Here is a 24,581-nt window from a genome sequence, read left to right as displayed (position 1 = left end):
GCTTCAGGATGATGGGGAACATGGTAAGACCAGTGAATTCCATGAGCATGAGCCCATTGCTGCACTTCTTTGGTTGTAAAGTGAGTGTCTTGGTCAGAGGCAATGCTGTGTGGAATACCATGACAGTGGATAAGGCATTCCATGAGTCCACAGATGGTAGTCTTGACAGAAGCATTGTGTGCAGGATAGGCACACCCATATCTGGAGTAAGTATCTGTTCTGGTGAGAACAAACCATTGCTCTTTCCATGATGCAAGAGCTCCAATATAATCAACCTGTCACCAAGTAGCTGGCTGATTGAGGAATGGTGCCGTATCAAGAGCTCGGTGTTGGTCTCTGCTGCTGGCAAATTGGGCACTCAGCAGTGGCTGTAGCCAGGTCAGCCTTGGCGAGTGAAAGTTCATGTTGCTGAGCCCATGCATAACCTCCGTCCCTGCCACCATGGCCACTTTGTTCATGGGCCCATTCGGTGATGAGAGAGGTGGCTGGGGAAAGAGGCTGAGTGTTATCCACAGAATGAGTCATCCTATCCACTTGATTACTGAGGTCACCCTTTAGTGAACCTTCACATGAGATACAAATAGCTTCACAGTTTTTTACCACTCAGAGAAGTCCATCCATATACCTCTTCCCCAAATTTACTTGTCACCAATTTTCCAATCATGCTTCTTCCAAGTCCCTGACCATCCAGCCAAACCATTGGCTACAGCCCATAAATCAGTATGTAATCACACATCTGGCCATTTTTTCTTCCAAGCAAAGTGCACAGCCAGATGCACTGCTTGAAGTTCTGCTCACTGGGAAGATTTCCCTTCACCGCTGTCCTTCAGGGATGTCCTAGAAAGGGGCTGTAGTGGTGCAGCTGTCCACTTTCAGGTGGTGCCTGCATATCATGCAGAACCATCTGTGAACCAGGCCCTAGTCTTCTCTTCCTCTGTCAAGTCATCATAGGGAACTCCTCATGAGGTCATTGGTGCAGGCTGAGGGAGAGAAGGCAGGGTGGCAGAAGTGGAGATCATGGGCATTTGAGCCACTTTCTCATGTAACTTACTTGTGCCCTCAGGAACAGCCTGAGCCCCATCAAATACATACCACTTCCATTTAATGATGGAATGCTGCTCTGCATGACCCACTTTATGGCTAGATGGGTCAGAAAGCAACCAGTTCATGATAGGCAGTTCAGGTTGCATGGTGACTTGATGACCCATAGTCAAACATTCAGTTTCCACCAAAGCCCGGTAACAGGCCAAGAGCTGTCTCTCAAAAGAAGAGTAGTTATCTGTGGAAGATGGCAGGGCCTTGCTCCAAAATCCTAGAGGCCTCTGCTCTGATTCACCTATGGGTGCCTGCCAATGGCTCCAAACAGCATCCCTATCTGCCACTGACACCTCAAGCACCATTGAATCTGCTGGGTCATATGGCCCAAGCACTTACACAGCAGCCTGGACCTGCAGCAGAGCCTTCTCCTGTTCTGGACTCCATTCAAAATCAGCAGGCTTTTGGGTCACTTGATAAATGGGCCAGAGTAACACACCCAGATGAAGAATATTTTGCCTCCAGAATCCAAATAGGCCCACTAGGTGTTGTGCCTCTTTCTTGGTTGTAGGAGGGGCCAAATGAAGCAACTTATCCTTCACCTTAGAAGGATATAAAGATATATAAAGATATAGGCCACACACCACTGGAGCCCTAGAAATTTTACTGAGGTAAAAGGTCTCTGAATTTTAGTTGGATTTATTTCCCATCACGTGGCATGCAAATGTCTCACCAATAAGTCCAATGTGTTTGCTACGTCTCGCTCACTGGATCCAGTCAGCCTAATGTCATCAATATAATGGGCCAGTGTGATATTCTGTGAAAGGAAAAAGTGATCAAGATCTCTGTGAACAAGATTATGACACAAAGCTGGAGAGTTGATATACCCCTGAGGTAAGATAGTGAAAGTGTATTGCTGGTCTTGCCAGATGAAGGCAAATTGCTTCTGGTGGGCCTTATGGACAGGAATGGAGAAAAAGGCAATTGCCAAATCAATGGTTGCATACCAGGTACCAGGAGATGTGTTAATTCATTCAAGCAATGAAACCACATCTGGTACAGCAGCTGCAATTGGAGTCACTACTAGGTTAAACTTATAATAATCCACTGCCATTCTCCAAGATCCATCTGTCTTCTGCACAGGCCAAATGGGAGAGTTGAATGGGAATGTGGTGGGAATCGGAATCACCTCCCCTGCATCTTTCAAGTCCTTGATGCTGGTGTTAATCTCTGCAATCCCTCCAGGGATGCGATATTGGTTTTGGTTTACTGTTTTTCTAGGTAGAGGCAGTTCTAATGGCTTCCATTTGGTCTTTCCCACTGTAATAGCCCTCTCCCTACCTGTCAGGGAGCCAATGTGGGGGTTCTGCCAGTGGCTAAGTATGTCTATGCCAATTATGCATTCTGGCACTGGGAAAACAACAGGATGAGTCCAGAGACCCACTAGACCCATTGTAAGTTGGACCTGAGCTAAAACACCATTAATTACCTGACCTCCTTGAGCCTGTACTTTAACTGGGGGACAACAATAACATTTTGGGTCAGTTGGAATCAACATCAGCTCAGAGCCAGTGTCTAGTAGTCCCCCAAAAGTCTGATCATTCCCCTTTCCCCAGTACACAATTACTCTGGTAAAAGGCTGGAGGTCTCCTTGGGGAAAGATGGGAGAAAGATTAGCAGCATAAATTGTTGGTAGTGTAGTGGGGTCCTTTCTCAAGGGAACCTGGCCTCCCCTTCATTCAAGGGGTTCTGGGTCTGTAAACTGGCTCAAGTCTGGAAACTGACTGAAGGGCCATGATTCTCTATTTTTATAATTGAAATTAGTCTTGTCCACTTGATGTGGAAGTTTTCTGCTTATACAAATCAAGTAAGAATGCAGTAGGCTTCCTATCAATTTCACTTCTAGAAGCACTGTGATTAATTAGCTAATGCCAGAGCTCTACTGGAGTCAGACTATTCTGATTGCTGCTTTGCCCCTGCTGTCCATTACAGTAACTATGCCCACCTTGCTTTTGACAGTTGAGGGCTGCCACTTGGCCACTGCCACCTTGAGATCCAATTACTCTCATTGCATTTAAATTTTCTAATTAAGTGACTGTGGTTCTCACTGTAAGATCTGGCATACGGAGAACAGCAATCACAAAGCTCTTCAAGGATATAGGTTCTCCCCTCATAGATCTATTTTGGAAAGTATTGGTGAAGGGTATGTCTTCTGGACCCTCCCAGCTGGAATGAGTAGGTCTAAAGTGACTAATCCACTCTAGTATTCCAATCTCCCTAAGCCTTTGGATCCCTTCCACTACATTAAACCAGGGGAGATCAAGCATTTCCAGCTCACTCACAGTGGGCCATCTGTTAATCCATATTTCAGCTAACCAAGCAAATAAACTATTAGAACCTTTTTAAACTCCCTAAGCTGCAACATTAAATGCAGGATCCCTTCTTAGTGGGCCCATATAAATAAATTCAGCCTGATCCAACTCTATGTTCCTTCCACCATTATCCCATACCCTTAATGTTCATTCCCTTGCCTATTCTCCAGATTTCTGCTTATATAAATTAAAAGACTCAAGCAGTTCTTTTGGAGTGTAGTGCACCTCCCCATAGGTCACACTCTGAACCTCGTCTCTAGGGGTCTGCGGGGACTTGAGTCTACTTATTGGTCTAGAAGCAAACAGGGGTGTTGGGGGTGGGTCCTGAGGAGAATCAGCATTGTCTTGCCTGGTAACTGCCTCAGAGGAGGCCATCACTGTTGGCTCAGTCAGTGCAGGGTTTAACTCCTCAGATAAAGGTGGAAAGGCTGATGGCCATGTTGGTGGGGGAGGGGATGTTGCCACCACTGAGGGTGGGGAGGCTGTTTCCTCTGGCAAAAAAAAACTCATCAGAGTTTACAAGCTCAGTGTCATGAGGGTCCTCTTACACATCTCCATTCCAAGTTGCAGAGTCCTATTCTTTTCCAGTCAATGCTCTCACTTTAACAGTAGACATCTGATGAGGCTGAGCATGCACCTTTCCTTGCAGGTCAGCCATTCTCATTATAAGAGCTTGTGTCTGATTTTCTGCAATTTCAGTCCTTTGTCTATAGGAGATAAGATTCTCACTTGGGGCAAACTTAGAAGACTTGAGGCTCAGTATGTGCTTCTAGAGCTGGAAGTTAGAATCCCTGAGCTCATCCTTTCCTTTCATCACTTTGTCCAGTGAACTTAAGAGCAACCAACCAACTTCATTATATTTCTTGATTCTCCACATATGGTCAAAGGTATTATGTATAGAGTCACTAAACTCCTTGCCTCTCATGAGCGATTAATCAGGAGTATCAAATGCATTTAGTTTGCATAACTCTCTAAACAGTTCACTCCAAGGACCATCAGTGTTCTCCATACTGTTAGAAGTAGAGTCCTGAACATTTTTGAGTCTCATCATATTAAGTAGCCAACTCCAGAAACCCCAAAACCAACTAAAGAAATCCATCCTTAAAATTCTCTTCCTCTAGAACTGCTCCTGGTACCAAAACCTGGATTAATCAGGGTCTTCTAGAGGGACAGAACTAATAGGATAAATGTATACATGAAGGGGAGTTTATTAAGGAGTATTGACTCACACAATCACAAGGTGAAGTCCAACAATAGGCCAACTGCAAGCTGAGGAGCAAGGAAGCCAGTCTGAGTCCCAAAACCTCAAAAGTAGGAAAGCTGACAGTGCAGCCTTCAGTATGTGGCCGATGGCTTGAGAGCCCCTGATAAACCACTGGTGCAAGCCTGAGAGTCTAAAAGCTGAATAACTTGGAGTCTGATAGTTGAGGGCAGGAAGTATCCAGCATGGAAGAAAGATGAAGACCAGAAGACTCAGTGAATCTCGTCTTTCCAACTTCTTCTGCCTGCTTTATTCTAGCCATGTTGGCAGCTGATTAGATGGTGACCACCCAGATTGAGAGTGGGTCTGCCTCTCCCAGTCCACTGACTCAAATGTTAATCTCCTTTGGCAACAACCTCACAGACACACCCAGGAACAATACTTTGCATCCTTGAATCCAATCAAGTTGATACTCAATATTAACCATCACAGAACCCATCTCTTATCATAACTTTTCAAATGCAATTCAACAACCCGCTTACCCTATCAGCATTGTGAATTGAAACTTGCTTGGTCATCATCCCAACTTTATCAGGTCCATTGTCTGTCTTTTGGTTTATTGAAAGTAACAGTTAAAAGAAATGCTTTACTTTCACTACTATATAACATGGACCACCATTTTTTCCAGGCTTTTAGAACAATATTCTTCTTGTCTAATTTCCAGTCCTAAAGCTGATGGCACATATTTTGGGATTTGTTATGGCAGGACCCCACTTCCAACATATTCAGCTATTGCCACCATAATGCTCTATAACAAACAACCACAAAATCTCAGAGGCAGGCAGCAGTAAGCATTAGTTTCTGGCTTATGTGGACTGGCCGGGGTTTGCCTCCACTGCTGGCTGGGAGTCAGCTGGGCTTAGCTCCTGACCTTGAGTTGGGTCCAGGCCTGCTCCCTGTGTGGTTGTTCTGCAACCCTGGCTGCATGAGCTTTTCTCGTTGCAGACAATCACATTGCAAGAGAACAAGCCCAACCACATCAGCACATTCCAAGCCCTTGTTTGCATCATGCTGTGGTAATCATGTCTTTATACTCTGTATTTGTTGATGCTTTGACATCTTGGGGCCTTGCTGACCCTGGAGTGACTACTTCTCCCAGGGTTAGCTAATTCCTAGAGATAGCAAACTACTGGCCTAAGAGTGCACCTTTCATACACAAACCAACTACTCCAGAGCTCATACCCCCCAACACCTCCATTAATGAACTCTTACATTCTGGGCCGATACTCTAGGACCAAATACCAGACAACTGTACCATAGAGTCCACTGAAATTATTCAAAGTGGCCAATCCTAAACCTGCTTACCCTGCCTTGCCCATTATTTTTCCTGCAGAAATGACAATAAAATCTTCTCCCTGCTTCCTCTGCCCCTGACTGACCCTGGTGCTTCCCCATGTGGCCCTGCATTATGGTGTGGCATGCCCTTTTGTCTTGGGGTCTGCTGAGTGTAACAAACTATGTTTACAGTGGTAGCTGTCTCCTGATCTGTTGGCTTTGCCATATCTTAAATAATAAAACCTACATTAAAAAATATTTGTCCACTAATAACCCTTTGGCCAATGTAAATCACTTGATTAATCCCAAAGTCAAGGTGTTGGGAATAACTCTCTGCTCACCAGCCTGGCGAGAGTAAAGACATATTTCTATTAGAAGGGAGAAAAATTGGGATGCTCTTCCCCAGAGTGGCAAGAGTGTGGATATATAATTCTATTAGAGGGGAGTGAAGAATTGAGACCAATAATTCAATCTGTCACCACCGTATATGTATATATGTGCATACATGATGTTTGATTTAAAAAATTGAGATATGCAATATGATGTCAAATATGTAAAACAGAATCTCTGTAGAGAAAGAAATCTTGAAGGAAAGACATTAGAATGTTAATAAGGCATATCTTTGGGTGCTGAGACTGTGGATGATTAAAATTACTCTTTCTTATATTTTATGAATTGTCTTTCATGAGACTATATTTATTTTATAATTTACAAATATACTGTATTAACTAGAAGCTGAGTCTTCTAAGTATTAAACTAAAATTCCTTGAATATTTTCTGTTTGGGATCAGTAATGGTCCTAAAAGCAGAGTAAGGAGGATTTGCCTAATTCCACTGGGAGAACAGAAAGGTCTTTTTTTTTTTTTTTTTTTTTTTTTTTGAGACAGAGTCTCGCTCTGTCGCCCAGGCTGGAGTGCAGTGGTACGATCTCGGCTCACTGCAAGCTCCACCTCCTGGGTTCATGCCATTCTCCTGCCTCAGCCTCCCGTGTAGCTGGGACTACAGGGAGAACAGAAAGGTTTCTATGGCAGGGAATAGAGGGTATGACAGGGGTTGTCCTCTTTTGTTCTTTGCTATTTAAAGTTTGGTCCACAGATCACCAGCATTGGTGTCACCTGGGAGCGTGTTAGAAATGCACACTCTCGGTTCTCATGCCAGAGCTACGGAATCAGAATCTGCATTTTAAGAGGATTCTCCAGGTGGTTTGTATGCACATTAAAATTTGAGATGCACTGAATCTATTCCATACCGTTTATTTTAGCATCATTTAAAGTAAATGCATTTTTGCTTCATGATTCAAAATGGCTGGTAGAAATTGTTGTTATAAAATGCAAAGATAGTGAAATAGGCTAACAGATGGGCTGGCTTAATGACCAAGTACTAAGAATTTTCATACAATAAAAATGAATTATTCAGTCTATAATATTTATTGATTGACAGTCTGATGTGGGCCCCTGTTACAGGTTGAATAGCATTTCTCTAAAAATTGTAACACAGAACTATAATTCTGGGAGGTATTAGTAAGACATTAATGGGCCCCACTGTATTAGTTTCTTATGGCTGCTGTCATAAATTACAACAAACTTGGTGGCTTAATACAACACGAATTTATTATCTTACAGTTCTGGAGGTAAAAATCTGAAAGAGGTCTCACTGGGTTAAAATAAAAGTATCAGCAGTGCTGCGTTCCTTCTGGAGGCTGGAGCTTCCCATACTCCTCTGCCTCCTGACATCTTCAGAGCCAGCAATGACTGGTCAAGTGTTTCTCATGCTAAATCACTCTGACACTGTCTTCTGCCTTCCGGTTCTAGTTTTAAGGACCTTTGTGATTATATTGGATTCACACAGATAATCCAGGATAGCCTCACTATTTTAAGATTGGCTGATTAGCAACCTTTATTCCATTTGCTACTGTAATTCCCCTTTGCCTTGTAAAGTTCCATCCCCTTTGCCTTGTAAAGTTCCAGGGATTAGGAAATGGACATCTCTGGGAGGCCATTATTCTGCCTACCACATCCATGAAATGCAGATTCTGTGGTCACATAAATCTGCAAATAGTATTTCTTTCTTGGAGCTTTGCAATGTACATCGGTATAGTCAAGGCTCTGAGAATTTTTGGAGTAAAGAAGCCCCTTTAAGTTTGCTCAACCTGGGAACTCTTTGCTTGCACATTTCATGAAGCTGAGCCAGAGAAATATGGGGAAATTCAGAGAAAATTAAAGAATTGTTTTCTGCCCTAAAGGAATTGAAGACAGCTTTTTATTTTCTCAATCATCGATTGCAAATTAATACTGAATTCATTAGTGCTGAGCGAATGCAGGGCAGAAGAGGGAGTGGGAACATCTGTAGGAATCAGAAGCCCTAATTACCAGGCTTCTGTTCCATACAAGGCAATGATGAGAACAGCGGTAGTTGTGGGAGTCTATGCTGATTTCCCTTTCACCATCGACATATTGTGGCATTATGAATAATTTAAAAAATCTGCCTGGGTCATTTTCTTAATCTCCGTGACTCCGTATCTCATATGTAAAGTTGGGTTAACATTCTCTCTTTCATCCAGTATGATTATGGGCTTTTAATTAATGTTAAAATGCTCTTTTTTTGCATTCACATGCAAAAGGAGTTATTAAATTTTGGTGCCAAATATTATGATGGTAATGAGAACTCGCTCACCAATATCTCATTACATGTGCAACTTTTTCCCTTAATTTACTGCATAAATCACCCATGGCTACACACAATATTATCCCTATAGCCAGAATAGCTTCTTTCATCTTTTAGATATCTCATGTTGAAACCAAGAAATACAAGCTAGAAAAAGCTGAGTCTTATTTTAAAAATTCCCAGAAGGCATTTGTTTTATGTGGTGAGCATAATGATTGCTTACAATAAAAAAGCCTTGAAAGGTCTCACTTGTTCTAAGATTATTCATGCAGCAATTATGCTATTGATGTCAATTTGTTTTTATGATAATATAAACTATTCTGAACCCACTCAACAGTGCATAGTATAATGCTTGCAATCTTCCCCATGACCTCTCTTGCTAAGATACCTATTCACTTCCTTGATTAGAGAAAACCAAGGAATATAGGCATTTCAAAAACAGATAAAAGTTTTGATCATTTGAAATCTAAAAATGAATCAGAACTTGTAATTTTAAAGTGAATAATCACAAAAGAGAGAAATAGCTGGGTACTCTGACTTATATTCTAGTTGACGTTATGTATCATAGTACAAATATTGTCCAAGTGAGCTCCCCTAAATTGTGTGTGTGACATAAAGGGAGGGGAACTTGTATTTATTTTGTAGCTTGCCAAGAGCAAAAGGCTGTCTCAAATTAAATTTTGGACATCTTAAGTTTGTTCATCTTAAATTTGGCTTTGGATTGCTATAGGTTTTCGGGTAACTATTCATATTTCAAATGATGTTATTATTTTGCTTCCGAAGGTTCTTACTTGTTTCTGTAGAATAGGTAACATATTAACGTATTTCACTTTAAAAACAGTAATTGTGGTTACTTTGCCTGGGTGAGTCTATATGTAAACATGTTTGAAATAGTTATTAAAAGAAGATGTGCTCCCTGATCTTAATGAGGTTAAATCTCACTCTTGTTTCACTGTTTCAAATTTTATTATGATCTTAAATTAAGGTTATATTCACATGGACAGAGCAAAAATTCACCACTGGCATATCTATTTGATGCTGTCAGCCATGTTCACAGCCAGTCTGCAAAATTCATTAGTTATTATGTAAAAGGTGCTTTTAATCCTCAGTAGCAGGATTCTTTCCTTATTTACTTTCCTTTTGCCTTGTAGATATAATTTGAGCAAATAATTTGAAGATGGGTAAATAGAAGTTTGACTGAAGCTGATGAAAGTAAGCACATTGATTGATTAATATTCTTATCATTTTTATAAACTGCATTACAGAAATACATAATTTCTGTAAAATAAAATGTAAAAATAGGCATGGTAGTCAGGGCAAAGGCATATGACTAGAGAAAAGTAAAATGAAACCAAATGTGAGGTGACACCTGGAAGGCAGCCTGTTCCTTTAACACACACAAGTACTCATTCAGGCTAAACAGTGTACACACTCATTTCCAGGTGGGCCACACTATTGAGTTCTATATTTTTAGTAGCCCATGAAATGAGGGGAAAGTGGGTTGGGGGAAATGGGCTAAGTGTATAGAGTTGAAATTAAGTATGCTTATGTAATGGCTCTATTGTTCTCCAAAGTGAGCTGTTCAAAGAACAAAATTTTAAAATTCACTTACCTCTGTTAGTTTCAGAAAGGAGGGAAGTGGTGTAGCTGATCATCTGAAAATATCAGATGATATAGCATAGTCCTATTTTTAGCTCTGAAATGCAACCATGGGACTTTAAAACAACATCCAGTATGTTTTGTTAGAAATGCCACAACCAGTCACGACTGGCTGGCACTGCAGAAAACAGAAAGTTATGGCAAAGGGAATTACTGTTGAGAGCAAAGAGCTGGGGGAAAGGCGTCATGCAGTCATTGATGGCTGGTGGGTTCACTCCAGTGGTACAAGAGTTTTGTGTGTGCTTATTAAATCAGAAGCAGCCACATGTATTCAACCTGTGTTTTTCATCATCAATGACTATGGGTGAAAGTGCTCTTGATTTTGAATGCTCACATGTCTGGGTGCCTTTGGAAATGTGCACTCTTGTCTTGGCCCTTTTAGTGACTGGCTTTGTAGTCCTGAGATAATTGCTTCCTATTTCATCGTCTGTTTCCTCTCAATACAATGTGAATTAGATGGCCTTCGAAGACCCTTCCAGGACCAAAACTTTAAGCAAATCCCACAAACCTCACACATATAAACACGATTCTTTTTTTTAAACACCTCTACAGTTGAATTCAAGTAGCCCCTATTTCAATAACAGTGAGAGAGAAAAAAAAATAAATCAAATCAAGTAAACAAACAATAAACAAATTAACCTTGTCACTTTGATTTTCTTCTGGTTTAGAATTTAGTCTTTTGGTGTAATTACCCAGAATTTAAATTTTGTTGATTCAAAATTCAGGTTGTCAGGGGTGTCCTTTTCTCTCAAGGGCTCCTGTAACTCCTTGCCCCTGCTCTCCTGGATGTTTCCCTCCTCCTTTTTGTCCTGCTTTACTGCTGATGAAACTGGAGCATTCCCTGACCCCCCCTAGCAGGACATGCAACAGGGGTGTAGCTTGTCTGTATGGCCACTGTGCATACTCAAACTCCTTACAGGAGGGGGAGCATGCAGATGGGCAGGCGCAGGAGCCGGACCGAGCACCCCTGGGCCCAGGCCCCATGGCAGTGTCTGTGGGTGGGATCCTGCAACCCCCAAAGCCCAAGTGGGCATGTGTTACAGTGTGCTCTTTTAGCCTTGCTGTCCACGGATGGCTTAAGTGTTAACCAGCTCAGTGCCCTCTTCGTACCTAGGTCTTTGTCTGGTGTTCAGGAAGAATCGGGTCATACATAAACCTGATGGATGAGTGCAGGGGTTTTGTTGAGTGGTGGAGATGGCTCTCAGTGGGGTGGATGGGGAGCTGGAAGGGGGATGAAGTGAGAAGATGATCTTCCCCTGGAGTTTGGGCAGCCGGTGTCCGTTCTCCTCTCCGACCATTCGCAGCTGATCTTCTCTTGGCATTCAGATACTCCTTTTTTTTTCTTTCTGCCATGCTGTTCTTCCGTTCTGCTCTTCTGTTCATTGGCTTGTGGAGTCTGGAGTTTGGGGTTTATATATGTACAGGATGGGGGTGCATGGTGGGCAAAAAGGCAACTTCTGGGCACAAAAACAGGAATGCCTGTTCTCATCTAGTGCTGTGGGTTTCCAGGCTTGCTTGAAGGTGGGGTCTTTGCTGGGGAACCACCCTCTTTTGTGCAGTATTTCCCTGTCTCCTGTCTATACCACTTATTATGGCTTCTGAGTACAAGTGGAAGTTTATACAGTAGCTTGGCAGGAGTGGTGAGCTGTCCTGGATTAGCCTCTACTTGAGTATCTCATCCTGCTGGTCATTTTCTGCTTGTATTGCTGGTCCCTGCTCATCCTTCTGACTTGAACCAGCCTCTGCTGCTGGTGCCCTTAGGTGTAGCCATGCTGTCTGATCTTCAGGTCCTTGTACTCTGGGTCCTCCTCATTGTCTCCCCTTCTTGGTTTTCTGTCAACCTGCAGCATGCAGGAACTGCTGGATAGGAGCTACTATGAAGCCAGAAACACTAAGGCTCTCTACTGAAGTATGCTATACTTTCATTTCTAGTTCCCTGAATCTATCCTATGATGGCTTATGGCACACACCAAGCTTGTTTTTAATGAATCTTTTTTTTTTTAGCATAAAACATACTCTTCTGTCCTCAGTACCTCAAACCTACCTAGGGGTTTACACTTTTCACTAAGGGTCTCAATCCTGGGGGGTTGGATACTCACCTATGTCTGTCTGTTTCCTGCCTCCCTCATGTCTGGGAGGAATGCTTTATCTGGTTTAGTGGGATATAATATCCATATCATATCACATAGCCTGTCTTTCAGTGTCTTACACTAAACATTCTATACTCAAACCCTCTATGGTTTAACTCTTTGAAATCTATGAAAGTATTTTGCTTCCTCTTAATGAAATTTGGCTGTTGCAAATGAGAAATGAAAGATCTGACTTTCTTGTCTTTGAAATATGCATCATTTGCTAATTTAAGAAGTTAGAAGATTGGGCAGGGTGCGGTGGCTCATGCCTGTAGTCCCAGCACTTTGGGAGGCTGAGGTGGGAGGATCACTTGAGGTCAGGAGTTTGAGACCAGCCTGGACAACATGGTGAGACTCCATCTCTACAAAAATACAAAAATTAGCCAGGTGTGGTGGTGTGCACCTGTAATCCCAGCTACTGGGGAGGCTGAGGCAGGAGAATCACTTGAACCAAGGAGGTGGAGGTTGCAGTGAGCAAAGATTGCACCACTGCACTCAAGCCTGGGCGATAGAGGGAGACACCATCTCAAAAAAACAGAAAAAAAAAAAAAAGAAAAAGAAGAAGCTGAATATTCACTATTTCTTCCCTGCTTCTAAGCCAGGGATTCTAAGACTTCTAGGAATAGAGAAACAATGAGTAGCAAGAATTAACAAAAATTACAAGGATATAGAAGAACTCAACGATATCATTAATCAACAGGATCTAACTTAACTTTCATAGAACACTCCACCCAACAACAGTGAATATACCTTCTATGCAAGGGCCCATAGGTCCCATAGAACATGTGCAAAGATAGATTATACTCTGTGCTATAGAACAAGCCTTGACAAATTTAAAATGATTGAAATCATACAAAGTGTGTTCTATGACCTCAACAGAATGAAAAATTAGTAGCAGAACAAAATAACAGGTGAGTCTTGAAATACTTGGAAGCTAGCACACTTCCACATAATTCAGGAGTGCTGTGGACTGAGTGTCTGTGAGCCTCCCCCTCAACTCCCGATTTGTATATTGAAGCCTAATCACCAATGTGATGATGTTTGGAGATGAGGCGTTTGGGAGGTAATTAGGTCATAAGGGTGGAGAAGAGACAGGAGAGAGCTTGTGCTTCCCTTTCTGCTCTCTGGCATGTGAAAATACAACAAGGAGGCTGCCATCTGCAAACCAGAAGGTGGCCCTCACCAGATGTGGGATCTGCCAGCACCTTGAACTTGGACTTCCTAGCTTCCAGAATTCTAAGAATTAAATGTTTGTTTTTAAAGTCACACAGTCTATAGTATAATTGTTATTGCAGCCCAAATTGACTAAGACAATGCGTCAAAGTGTTAAGATAAATATATTTTTAAAAATATATTGAACTTATAAATCAATGAAAATGATTGAGGTGAATCTCAATCATTGTAGGAGGTTTATTTGCCAGAGTTAAGGATATATGCTCAGGATACAGGTCTGTGCCTTTCTCCAAAGGCTTTGATATTTAAAGGGGAAAGAGCAGATATTGGAGAAAGGGGTAGAAACTGTTTGAAAGGTGTGGATAGATAAAAGACAGACGGTTACAATTTTGAGTCTTTGATCAGCCTTTCATGGAATATACAATTTACATGTGACAGGGGAGTAGAGGAATAGTCACTTATGCCTTCATCTGGCTCAGAGAATCTGCAGTAGAGGATAGAGTAGGATAGGGTAGAAGAAGCAATCAGATACACATTTGTTTCAGGTGAGTAGAGGGATGACTTTTAGTTCTGTCCTTTGTCCTGCACCTGTGAAAATAAGCTATCAATTTACATGGCCAGGGTGAAATTCAGCAGAACTGTTTTAGGGTAAAGATCTTGGGGCCCACAGGGAATTTCCTTGTGGGCAATCAGTGAGGGAGGTATGTAACTTTTCATCTTTGTAGCTATCCTATTCAGGAACCAAATGGGGGGCAGATTTGCATAACCCAGTTCCCAGCTTGACTTTTCCCTTTGGCTTAGTGAGTTTGGGGTCCTGAGATTTATTTTCCTTTTACAAACTGAGTGAAAATAAAATACAACATTTCAAAATATGTGGGACACAGCTAAAACAATGAGTGGTAAATTTATAGCCATAATGAACTGCAATAATGACTGCTCTCATTCCAGACACAAGTCACCAGTCCATGCCTCCAGAACTTCTGACTTACCAGCTTCAAGTCGGGGTTCCCACAACACCCACTTTGGGTTCGATTCATTTGTTGGAGTGGCTCACAGAACTCAGGGAAACACATTTGCTGGTTTACTATAAAGGATGCTACAAAAGATACAGATGAAGAGATGCATAGGGCAAGGCATATGAGAAGCAGCATGAAGCTTCCATGCTCTCCCTGGGCATACCACCCTTCAGAAACCTCCATGTATTAGACTATTCAGAGGCTCACTGAACCCTGCCTTCGTGGTGTTTTTATGGAGGCTTCATTATGTAGGCATGATTGATTAAACCGTTGGCCAATGATGATCAACTTAACCTTCAACCCCTCTCCCCTTCCGGATGTTGGGGACTGGGGCTGAAAGTCCCAATCCTTTAATCATAGCTGTGTCTTTCTGACAACCAGCCCCATCCTGAAACTATCAATTAACATTAACATACAAAAAGACAGCACTTTGGAGGGTCCAAGGATTTTAGGAGTTGTATGCCATGAAAGGGCGATGAATACCTAATATATATTACAGGGTAATATTAGCTTCATAAATTGAATTGGAAAGTTTTTCCTCCTCTTTTCTTGAAGAGATTGTATAGAATCAGCCTTAATTCTTCTTTAAACATTAGGTAGAATTATCCCATGGACCTGGAGATTTATGTTTTGGGGTATTTTATAATTATGAATGTAATTTCTTTAATATTGATAGGGCTATTCAAATTATTTACTTTATATTAGATTAGTTGTGTAGTTGTGCTATTAAAGAAATTGATCCATTCATCTGTTTCCAAATTTATATGTATAGAGTTATTTGTAATGTCTCCTACATTTAAAGAAGGATTAACACAAATTTTAAACAATCTCTTCTAGAATATGAAAGAGAAGAAAAAATTTCTCAATTAATTTGTGAAGCTAGTATGATCCTGACACCCAAACTAGACAAAGATAGTACAAAGAAAATTATGGACCTATATCCTTCATGAATATAGATGCAGAAATTCTCTGAAAACACTTAAAATATGATTCAGCTACATAAAAAAAGAATTATACATCATGAGCAAATGGAGTCTATTCCAGGAATGCAAAGCTGTTCAATATTTCAAAATCGGCCAGGCGCGGCGGCTCACGCCTGTAATCCCAGCACTCTGGGAGGCCAAGGCCGGTGGATCACGAGGTCAAGAGATCAAGACCATCCTGGCTAACACGGTGAAACCCCGTCTCTACTAAAAAATACAAAAAAGTAGCCGGGCATAGTGGCGGGCGCCTGTAGTCCCAGCTACTCGGGAGGCTGAGGAAGGAGAATGGTGTGAACCCGGTAAGTGGAGCTTGCAGTGAGCCGAAATCACGCCACTGCACTCCAGCACTCCAGCCTGGACAACAGAGCGAGATTCTGTCTCAAAAAAAAAAAAAAAAAAAAAAATTTCAAAATCAATTAATATAAACATGTTAACAGGTTAAAGAAGAAAAACCACATGATCATATTAATTGATGCAGAAAAATCATGTGACAAAGTTTGAATTTCATCCATGATTTTAAAAACTCTTGGAAAAATAGAAGTGGAGGGGAAACTTCCTCAGTTTGATAAAGAATATCTACTTAAACCCAACAGCTAATGTTATATCTAATGCTAAAAAATTGAATGTTTTTGCCCTATGTCAGGAACAAGGCGAGGATGTTCTCTCTCCTCACATTTATTCAACATAGTAGTGGAATTTTAGATAGCACAATAAGGTATGAAAAGAAAATAAATACCATACAGATTAGGATGGAAAAAGTAAAACTGCTCCTATTTGCAAATGACCTGAGAGTCTATGTAGAATATCCCAAAGGATCTACAAAAATATTACATTCCACTCCACACAGGACCCCCACTGCTGTGTGGAGCCTCTGGACTTGGTGCCCTGCATCCCAGCTGCTTCAGCCATGGCTGAAAGGGGCCAAGGTACAGCTCAGGCTGTTGCTTCAGAGGGTGCAAGCCCCAGGAGGCCTTGGCTACTTCCACATTGTGTTGGTCCTGTGGGTGTGCAGAAGACAAGAATTGACGTTTGGGAACCTCTGTCTAGATTTCAGAGGATGTATGGAAATGCCTGGATCTCCAGGCAGAAGTCTGCTGCAGAGGTGGAGACCTCATGGAGAACCTCTGCTAGGCAGTGTGGAAGAGAAATGTGAGGTTGGAGCTCCCACACAAAGTCCCCACTGCGCAGTGCCTAGTGGAGCTGTGAGAAGAGGGCCACCATCATCCAGACCCAAGAATGGTATAATAGACCCACTGACAGTTTGCACCGTGTGCCAGGAAAAGTCGCAGACACTCACTACCAGCTGTGAAAGCAGCCAGGAGGGAAACTGTTCCTTGCAAAGCCATGGGGTAGAGCTGCCCAAGACCCATGAGAATGGACTAATAGAACTACAGAATTCTCAAAACTGAATTTAAAAAAACCAGCACCAAACCAACTGATTAGAAAATGAGTAAAAAACATGATGAGATATTTCACTGAAAAACATATACAGATGGCAATTAAGCACATGAAAAGATGTTCAAGATCATTAGCAATCAGAGAAATGCAAATTAAAAACCACAATGAGATATCACTAGACGTCTACCAGAATGGTTAAAATAAAAAGTAATGACAACACCAAAAACTAGCAAGGATGCAGAGAAACTGGATCATTCATACATTGCTGGTGGGAATAAAAGTGGTACAGCCTCTCTAAAAAACAGTTTGGCAATTTCTGAAAATATTAAATATGCAACACTTACATGACCCAGCAATTACACTCTTGGACATTTATTGCAGAAAAATAAAAACTTACATTCACATGAAATATTGTACATGAATGTTTATGGCTCTTGGTTTGTAATGCACAAAACTAGAAACAATCTAGGTGTCCTTCAGTGATAATTAGTTAAACAACCTATGGTACATCCATACCCTAGACTATTACTCAGCAATAAAAGGGAATGGACTATTGATACATACAAAAACTTGGGTGAATCTCTAGAGAATTACGCTGAGTGAAAAAACCAATAATGCAAGATTCCACTTATAGAATAATCTCAAAACAATAAATTACAGAAATGGAGAATAGATTAGTGGTTACCAGGGGTTAAGACCCAGATATGGGGTGAGGGGAAGGGAAATGTGAGTTTCTATAAAAAAGCACCGTAAGAGATCCCTGTATTGATGGAGATATCTCTGTTTTGACTGGATAATGTCAATATACTGGTTGTTCCATTGTACCATAGTTTTGCAAGATGCTACTACTGGAGGAATCTGGGGAAAGGGTACATGGAATCCCTGTATTATTTCTTACAACTGAATGTGAATCCACAATGATCTCAAATAAAACAGTCAATTAAAAAAGGTAAAAAGTTGTGAAAAAGCAATAATTATTTTGTATTCAACAGCCTGTTGTCCATACATAATTCTTAGTACTTAGAACAGTTTTGGTAAGTAGAAGGTATTTAATTTTGCTGAATGAATGAATAAGACATGAGTTTAAAATAAGGAATTGTGAACTTCTGATATGTATTGAAGATTCAAGGCTACAGTAACCAAAACAGCATGGTACTGGTACCAAAACAGAGATATAGATCAATGGAACAGAACAGAGCCCTCAGAAATAACGCCGCATATCTACAACTATCTGATCTTTGGCAAACCTGAGAAAAATAAGCAATGGGGAAAGGATTCCCTATTTAATAAATGGTGCTGGGAAAACTGGCTAGCCATATGTAGAAAGCTGAAACTGGATCCCTTCCTTACACCTTATACAAAAATTAATTCAAGATGGATTAAAGACTTAAAAGTTAGACCTAAAACCATAAAAACCCTAGAAGAAAACCTAGGCATTACCATTCAGGACATAGGCATGGGCAAGGACTTCATGTCTAAAACACCAAAAGCAATGGCAACAAAAGACAAAATTGACAAATGGGATCTAATTAAACTAAAGAGCTTCTGCACAGCAAAAGAAACTACCATCAGAGTGAACAGGCAACCTACAAAATGGGAGAAAATTTTTGCAACCTACTCATCTGACAAAGGGCTGATATCCAGAATCTACAATGAACTCAAACAAATTTACAAGAAAAAACAAACAACCCCATCAAAAAGTGGGCAAAGGACATGAACAGACACTTCTCAAAAGAAGACATTTATGCAGCCAAAAGACACATGAAAAAATGCTCACCATCACTGGCCATCAGAGAAATGCAAATCAAAACCACAATGAGATACCATCTCACACCAGTTAGAATGGCAATCATTAAAAAGTCAGGAAACAACAGGTGCTGGAGAGGATCTGGAGAAACAGAAACACTTTTACACTGTTGGTGGGACTGTAAACTAGTTCAACCATTGTGGAAGTCAGTGTGGCGATTCCTCAGGGATCTAGAACTAGAAATACCATTTGACCCAGCCATCCCATTACTGGGTATATACCCAGAGGACTATAAATCATGCGGCTATAAAGACACACGCACACATATGTTTATTGCAGCACTATTCACAATAGCAAAGACTTGGAACCAACCCAAATGTCCAACAATGATAGACTGGATTAAGAAAATGTGGCACATATACACCATGGAATACTATGCCATAAAAAATGATGAGTTCATGTCCTTTGTAGGGACATGGATGAAATTGGAAATCATCATTCTCAGTAAACTATCTCAAGGACAAAAAACCAAACACCGCATGTTCTCACTCATAGATGGGAATTGAACAATGAGAACACATGGACACAGGAAGGGGAACATCACACTCTGGGGCCTGTTGTGGGGTGGGAGGAGGAGGGAGGGATAGCATTAGGAGATATACCTGATGCTAAATGACGAGTTAATGGGTGCAGCACACCAGCATGGCACATGTATGCATATGTAACTAACCTGCACATTGTGCACATGTACCCTAAAACTTAAAGTATAATAATAATAATAAAAAAAGCAACTTCCAGGAGAGGTAGATACTCTTTCTCTTCCATGATCTGTAGGTGTTTTAAAGTCTCCTCCTCTCTCCCCCATAATATTGGTTTATTCTTCTAAGTTTGTGGACAGAGCTTTGAAGAACTGAAGAAAGCAGAGAATTCCTGAGAGTACAAACTGCTCACACAAGCCATTCGGAACATTTTAATTTTTCTAAAGAAATTTTATTCACTTTTGCTCTTCCTTACTCTTTGGGGATGCCAGTTTCATAAATTACTTCCTACTCTGCACTTACTTGAGATTAGGGTCTTAGTTGGCACAGGTTCCAAGCAGCCACTTGACCCAATGGTAAGTGACTGGGATGATACCCTCCCCAGGCTCCTATTTTATGTAATCCAGCACTCAGTGAGTATTTTGGAAATGAATATTTTGGGGAGGGAGGGGAAGGGGGTTATCCTTCTGACCTACTTACTGATAGAATTATCCGTGAGGGTGCAGTCAGCTTATCACTCATCTGTAGTAGGGAAACAATCTCAGCTGCTTAGGAGGCAGACAGGCTGCAGAAAGAAAGCCAAGACTCTGAGAACCCACTCTGGTTCAGAAACAGAAGTGTTTTGTTTCCATCCTTACAACTCTGAGGCCAGGAGAGTATATTTTGCAAGTCATGAAGGAGAGATGATTGGGTCAATGACCAATTACGTTTCTGAGGAAATTGCTACGAAACAATACTCCACAGTCACAGCCACAGGAATGCGGAAGCCTGGAGTCTCATACAACTGATGGAGCAGTTCCCTCTAGTGGTCGGAGCCTGCGCTACCGAATGAAGCAAAAGCATGTCTTGTAATTCCACAAATTAAGGCTCAAGAAAATAGACCCTTTTCTTAGTTCAGGCCATAACTAGCAACCTCTGATGTTCATAGGTGAATTTTCAAGATTTGTAAAACAAGCCAACTTCCATGGGCTCCAAGACGGGACCTAGGTTATGATTGGTAGACAGCCACCCAGATGCAAAATTGTGAGGTACTCATTTGCCTTTGACATCTCAGCCTCACTTTCATTATTAAAAAAACTTCCCTGTGCCACAAAACTTCTCGATTCTCCTGAGTGCAGCACATCCTACATATATTATGAATACAAACCTATTGCCTCCATCAAGATCTGTGATCTAGTATCAGACTGTTCACATTTTTCTGTGAAATTAAGTATTTCCCAATGGAAATACATTCTAAGCCTTGTTTAATCCTCGTAACAACCATGAAGTAGGTTTCTATTTTATTTCTTGTTTTTCAGATGGAGAAACAGAAACATGGAGGTTCTGTAAAGTGCCCAGTGTCACCTAGCTAGAAGGCTGACTCAAATCTTGAACTTGAGTAAAAAGACCGAGGTTATGTTCCTGATTGTGTGTTTTGGGGCAAGCCCTTGAAGCACCTCTGAGATTTTCTTACCTATGAAATGGGGATAATAATTCGTGCTCTGTGTACCGCGCTAGGTTACTATGAGACCATTCATTTATTTCCCAAATATTTGTTGAGTGCCAACCATATGTCTACTGGAAGCACAACTGTGATGACAAATATGTTCTTGACTTCATGGGCTTTGCATTCCAATGAGGAAGACAGAAACAAACAAAGTCATTGCAAATTGTGCTAAGGGTTTTGAAGGCAATGATGCAGGAGTTAAGTTAGGGAAGCAAAGTTGAGGGTGGTGGAGGGTGTATAGTGGTGTGACTGCATTACTTCAGTTACTTCAGGTCGGGGAGTAGGGTGATCAGCAAAATCTCAGAGGAGGTGACATGTTAGTTGAGACCTGGGTTTGACTGGGAGTTTGCTGTGGAGAAACATTGAAGAGGATGGGAGAATGGATTGTTCCAGATGGAATGGCGTTTTGCAAATGCCATGTTGTGAGAAAGAGCTGGCTTTATTTGTAGAAACTGAGGAAGACCAGTATGACATCATCAATGGAGTTATTGCACGTAAAGATGTGGAAAGAGCTATAAAAATTAGGGAGTACAAATACTCTGAAACAAAGGCACAGACACGTTTGTTCCACTTAGGCCAGATACAACAGAAGGTTTCATGAAAAATCTGGTTAGAATAATCCCAATCGTTGTTCCTCCTCTTTGCCTGTAGATGCATGTGGCAACCTCTGCTGCTGCCCATTTTTTAGTGTGGCGGGACAGTTTATTGAAACATTTGGGTCTATTTTTCTGTATTTTCTTCTTTCCTGTTCTCCTGCGCTGCCCTGTGTGTTTTGTCTCAGGAATTTTTTGCAGTTTTATTCAGTCGTTTTGTTAAAACCCTATACCATGGAAGGAATAAAGCTGGACACCATTTTTTTCTCTCTGTTTTCTCTCCATGCCACTTGTTTTTTTAAATTATGATTTTTATTTACCAAAGCATTATATAGTTATTGTAAAACACAGATATGCAAATCAAATAAATTTTAATTACCTAATATCCTACCAGGCAGAGGCAAGAATTATGAAGCTTTTAATGAATACATAGTCTTTTATAACCTACTGTTTTCCTTTGATATTCCTCTGCAATTCTTTTTAACTTTTAATATTTTTCAAAACTCGATTAAAATAATTAGGCCTTAAAAGTTACTAGCAAAGACAATCTTTTAAAGAATTAAACAGTTAAGAAAAATGTATAGGCTGTACTTACTATTAACTTCAAAGCTTAAGTATATGATTAATTAACTAAATAATGTTTTATCACACATTTAAAGTTTACTTTGGTGTCAAAAATCTCTAGAAAATTATCCACAACTTTGAGGATTCTGGTTTGGTAAGTGGTAAGACTTCTGTAGGTTCTGATATTAACTTAATCATTTCCCTTTTCTTCTCTCTGATTTCTAGTTCTCTAAGATATCCTTACATCAGAGAGAAGATAGAAATAGCTATAGACCAAATTTAAAAAAATCCAAAAACTTAGCTGAGTATCTGGCACACAATAGAGATTCAATTAACGCTAATTTCTTTACTTCCATTTTCTTTCTCTAATCTAAGAACATAGAAGCTACCCAGGTTTATTTTTTTCCTAATTAGATAAAGATATTTTTCCTTCTTCCTCCCTCTCCCTCATCTCCCTTTCCTTCTTTCCTTCTTTCCTTCTTTCCTTTCCTTCCTTCCTTTCTTCCTTCCTTCCTTCCTTCTCTTGCAAGAATTATTACACTTTTCCATCTTCTTTCTAGCTGGATATTTAGATAAACTACTTATTGCGAATTAAGTTTGGATATTTATTACTTTTAGCAAGCACTCAATCAAGAAATATTTAAACCTAATATGTGCTGACAACTATGCTTGGATCTGTTGGAGAAAGGGATGGTAACAAAAAAATGAGACAAAGTATAAGTAACATCTGCTTTGATTTGCAAATTACCTCTACAGTTCTCTCAAAAATAATATTTTCCCCCCAAGTCTGCATCTCTTTCACAAAACATTACATTCCGAACAGAAATTAGGTTTTAACTCATTTCTATTTTTTTTTCTTTTTTTGTATTTGGCCTAAGAGGGCTAAGGTAGGATTATGTATTTCTCACTTTTTCTCATAATGTTGGGTGAAAAAAAAATCAATCCTGACTCCCTGAATCCCAACTGCTACATTATAAATATACAAAAATGCAACTGGAAGGTCTTTGAACAAAATATTATTGGGCTTCTTATTTTAAATATTCTCCTTATGTGTGTCATTTAAAAAACTCATATAGTTTTGGGAAATAACCTTATTTTAAAAATATACCTTTCTTCAAAAAAAACAAAAACAGACAAAATAAATAAAATATACCTTTTTGAGATATTATCTTACCTTGCTGCTGCTATTTCTCTCTCTCTTCCTCTCAGTCTCTTCCTCTCTTCCTCTCTCTCTCTCACACACACACACACACACACACACACACACCACAGTCACTTAATCTCATCCTCTTGCTTTGGGGACAAGCTTGGTAGCAAGTTTGGGGACAAACTGAAAAAATGGCCATGTAGCCAAAGAAACCAGATTGCAGCTTTCATCTACCAAGAAACAATCGTATATAGATGAGAAAATATTGAACATTTCTGACAGTAATTTAATGTGATCCATTTAAAAGTCAAATGACAGTTTTAAATATGGAAATTTTAGTTTCTCATCCACATCAACAGATATTAAAATTTCTACAATTCCTTATGGCTATGTCAGTCTTGATGTGCATAATGCCTTTTAAAAATAAGACTCAGCAGAAAAATCTCCATACTAATCTGGAGCTTTGGAAGAAACAAAATTACTTTTTTATGACAACTGAATAGCTTCTTAAATCATTAAAGTGCTCCTTCATTTTAGCCATCAGTTGCAGCTGAAGGCTAGATCTTGAAAACTGAAGTATTTCTAGCCTAAATATTGGAAGAATAGCCTAGTAGTTTGAGGCTGGAAGGACTCTTGGAGCCATCTCCTCCTTCTAGGCCCAGACTCCATTTCTCAAGGGACTTTTCCAAAGCCTTGTAGCCAGTTGAGGCAGGGTTGGGCTGAGAACTCATGCCTGTGATGTTCAATCCAATCCTATCCCATGTGCTAAGTTGTTCTCTCAGTCCTAGAGAGCTATAGCCTCCCTCAGTGTCTTCTCTGAGATCCATTCAATATTGTAAAAGGTCCATTTCTATTGAAAGAGAGAGTGTCAATATCAGAGCAGAAATAATGAATCCTACCCCAAAGTTCTTAGGCACAGAAATACAATTCTCACGCATAGACATAAACGCAACATTAATGTGATAGTTTGTCTTCAGTACAGCATATATAATGCTTTCTCTAATAAATTTCACTAATATTAAATGGATGCATGGAAGCAAGAACCAAATCATACAAAAGAATGGTGAGTCCTAACTATGAAAACAGTAGAAGTTCTTTACCTAAGATACCCATAATTATGGCTTTCAATTGTTTTCTGTTTACTTAAAATCATTACATAAGCAAAGCATCACACTTTTGCAACTTGCTCTTGATTCTTGCCTACTCCTAGGAGCTTAATTTGCTACTTTAGAGAGAGAAACTTTGCATAAACATGGTCTCTTCCTCCAATTTTTTCCATATAAACAGCAATTATGTGATCTTTTTCTTGTATCTTATTTAG

The 24,581-nt window shown here is 40.3% G+C and overlaps 1 protein-coding gene across 1 annotated transcript in view; it reads left to right on the top strand.

The window, feature by feature from the left end:
* The window catches only part of LOC134807377 (uncharacterized), a 348,735-nt gene that overhangs the window by 121,141 nt on the left and 203,013 nt on the right, over positions 1-24,581 (top strand). The window contains exon 2 of the mRNA XM_063784495.1: positions 9,759-9,819. Coding sequence (XP_063640565.1) covers positions 9,814-9,819 — 6 coding nt within the window. The 5' untranslated portion in view covers positions 9,759-9,813. The remainder of the gene's footprint in view (positions 1-9,758; positions 9,820-24,581) is intronic.

The sequence above is a fragment of the Pan troglodytes genome, chromosome 9 (assembly GCF_028858775.2).
Source record: "Pan troglodytes isolate AG18354 chromosome 9, NHGRI_mPanTro3-v2.0_pri, whole genome shotgun sequence".
Classification (NCBI taxonomy): Eukaryota; Metazoa; Chordata; class Mammalia; order Primates; family Hominidae; genus Pan; species Pan troglodytes.
Note: the sequence above shows the minus strand (reverse complement) of the source record. Positions and strands in the feature narration are given on the sequence as shown.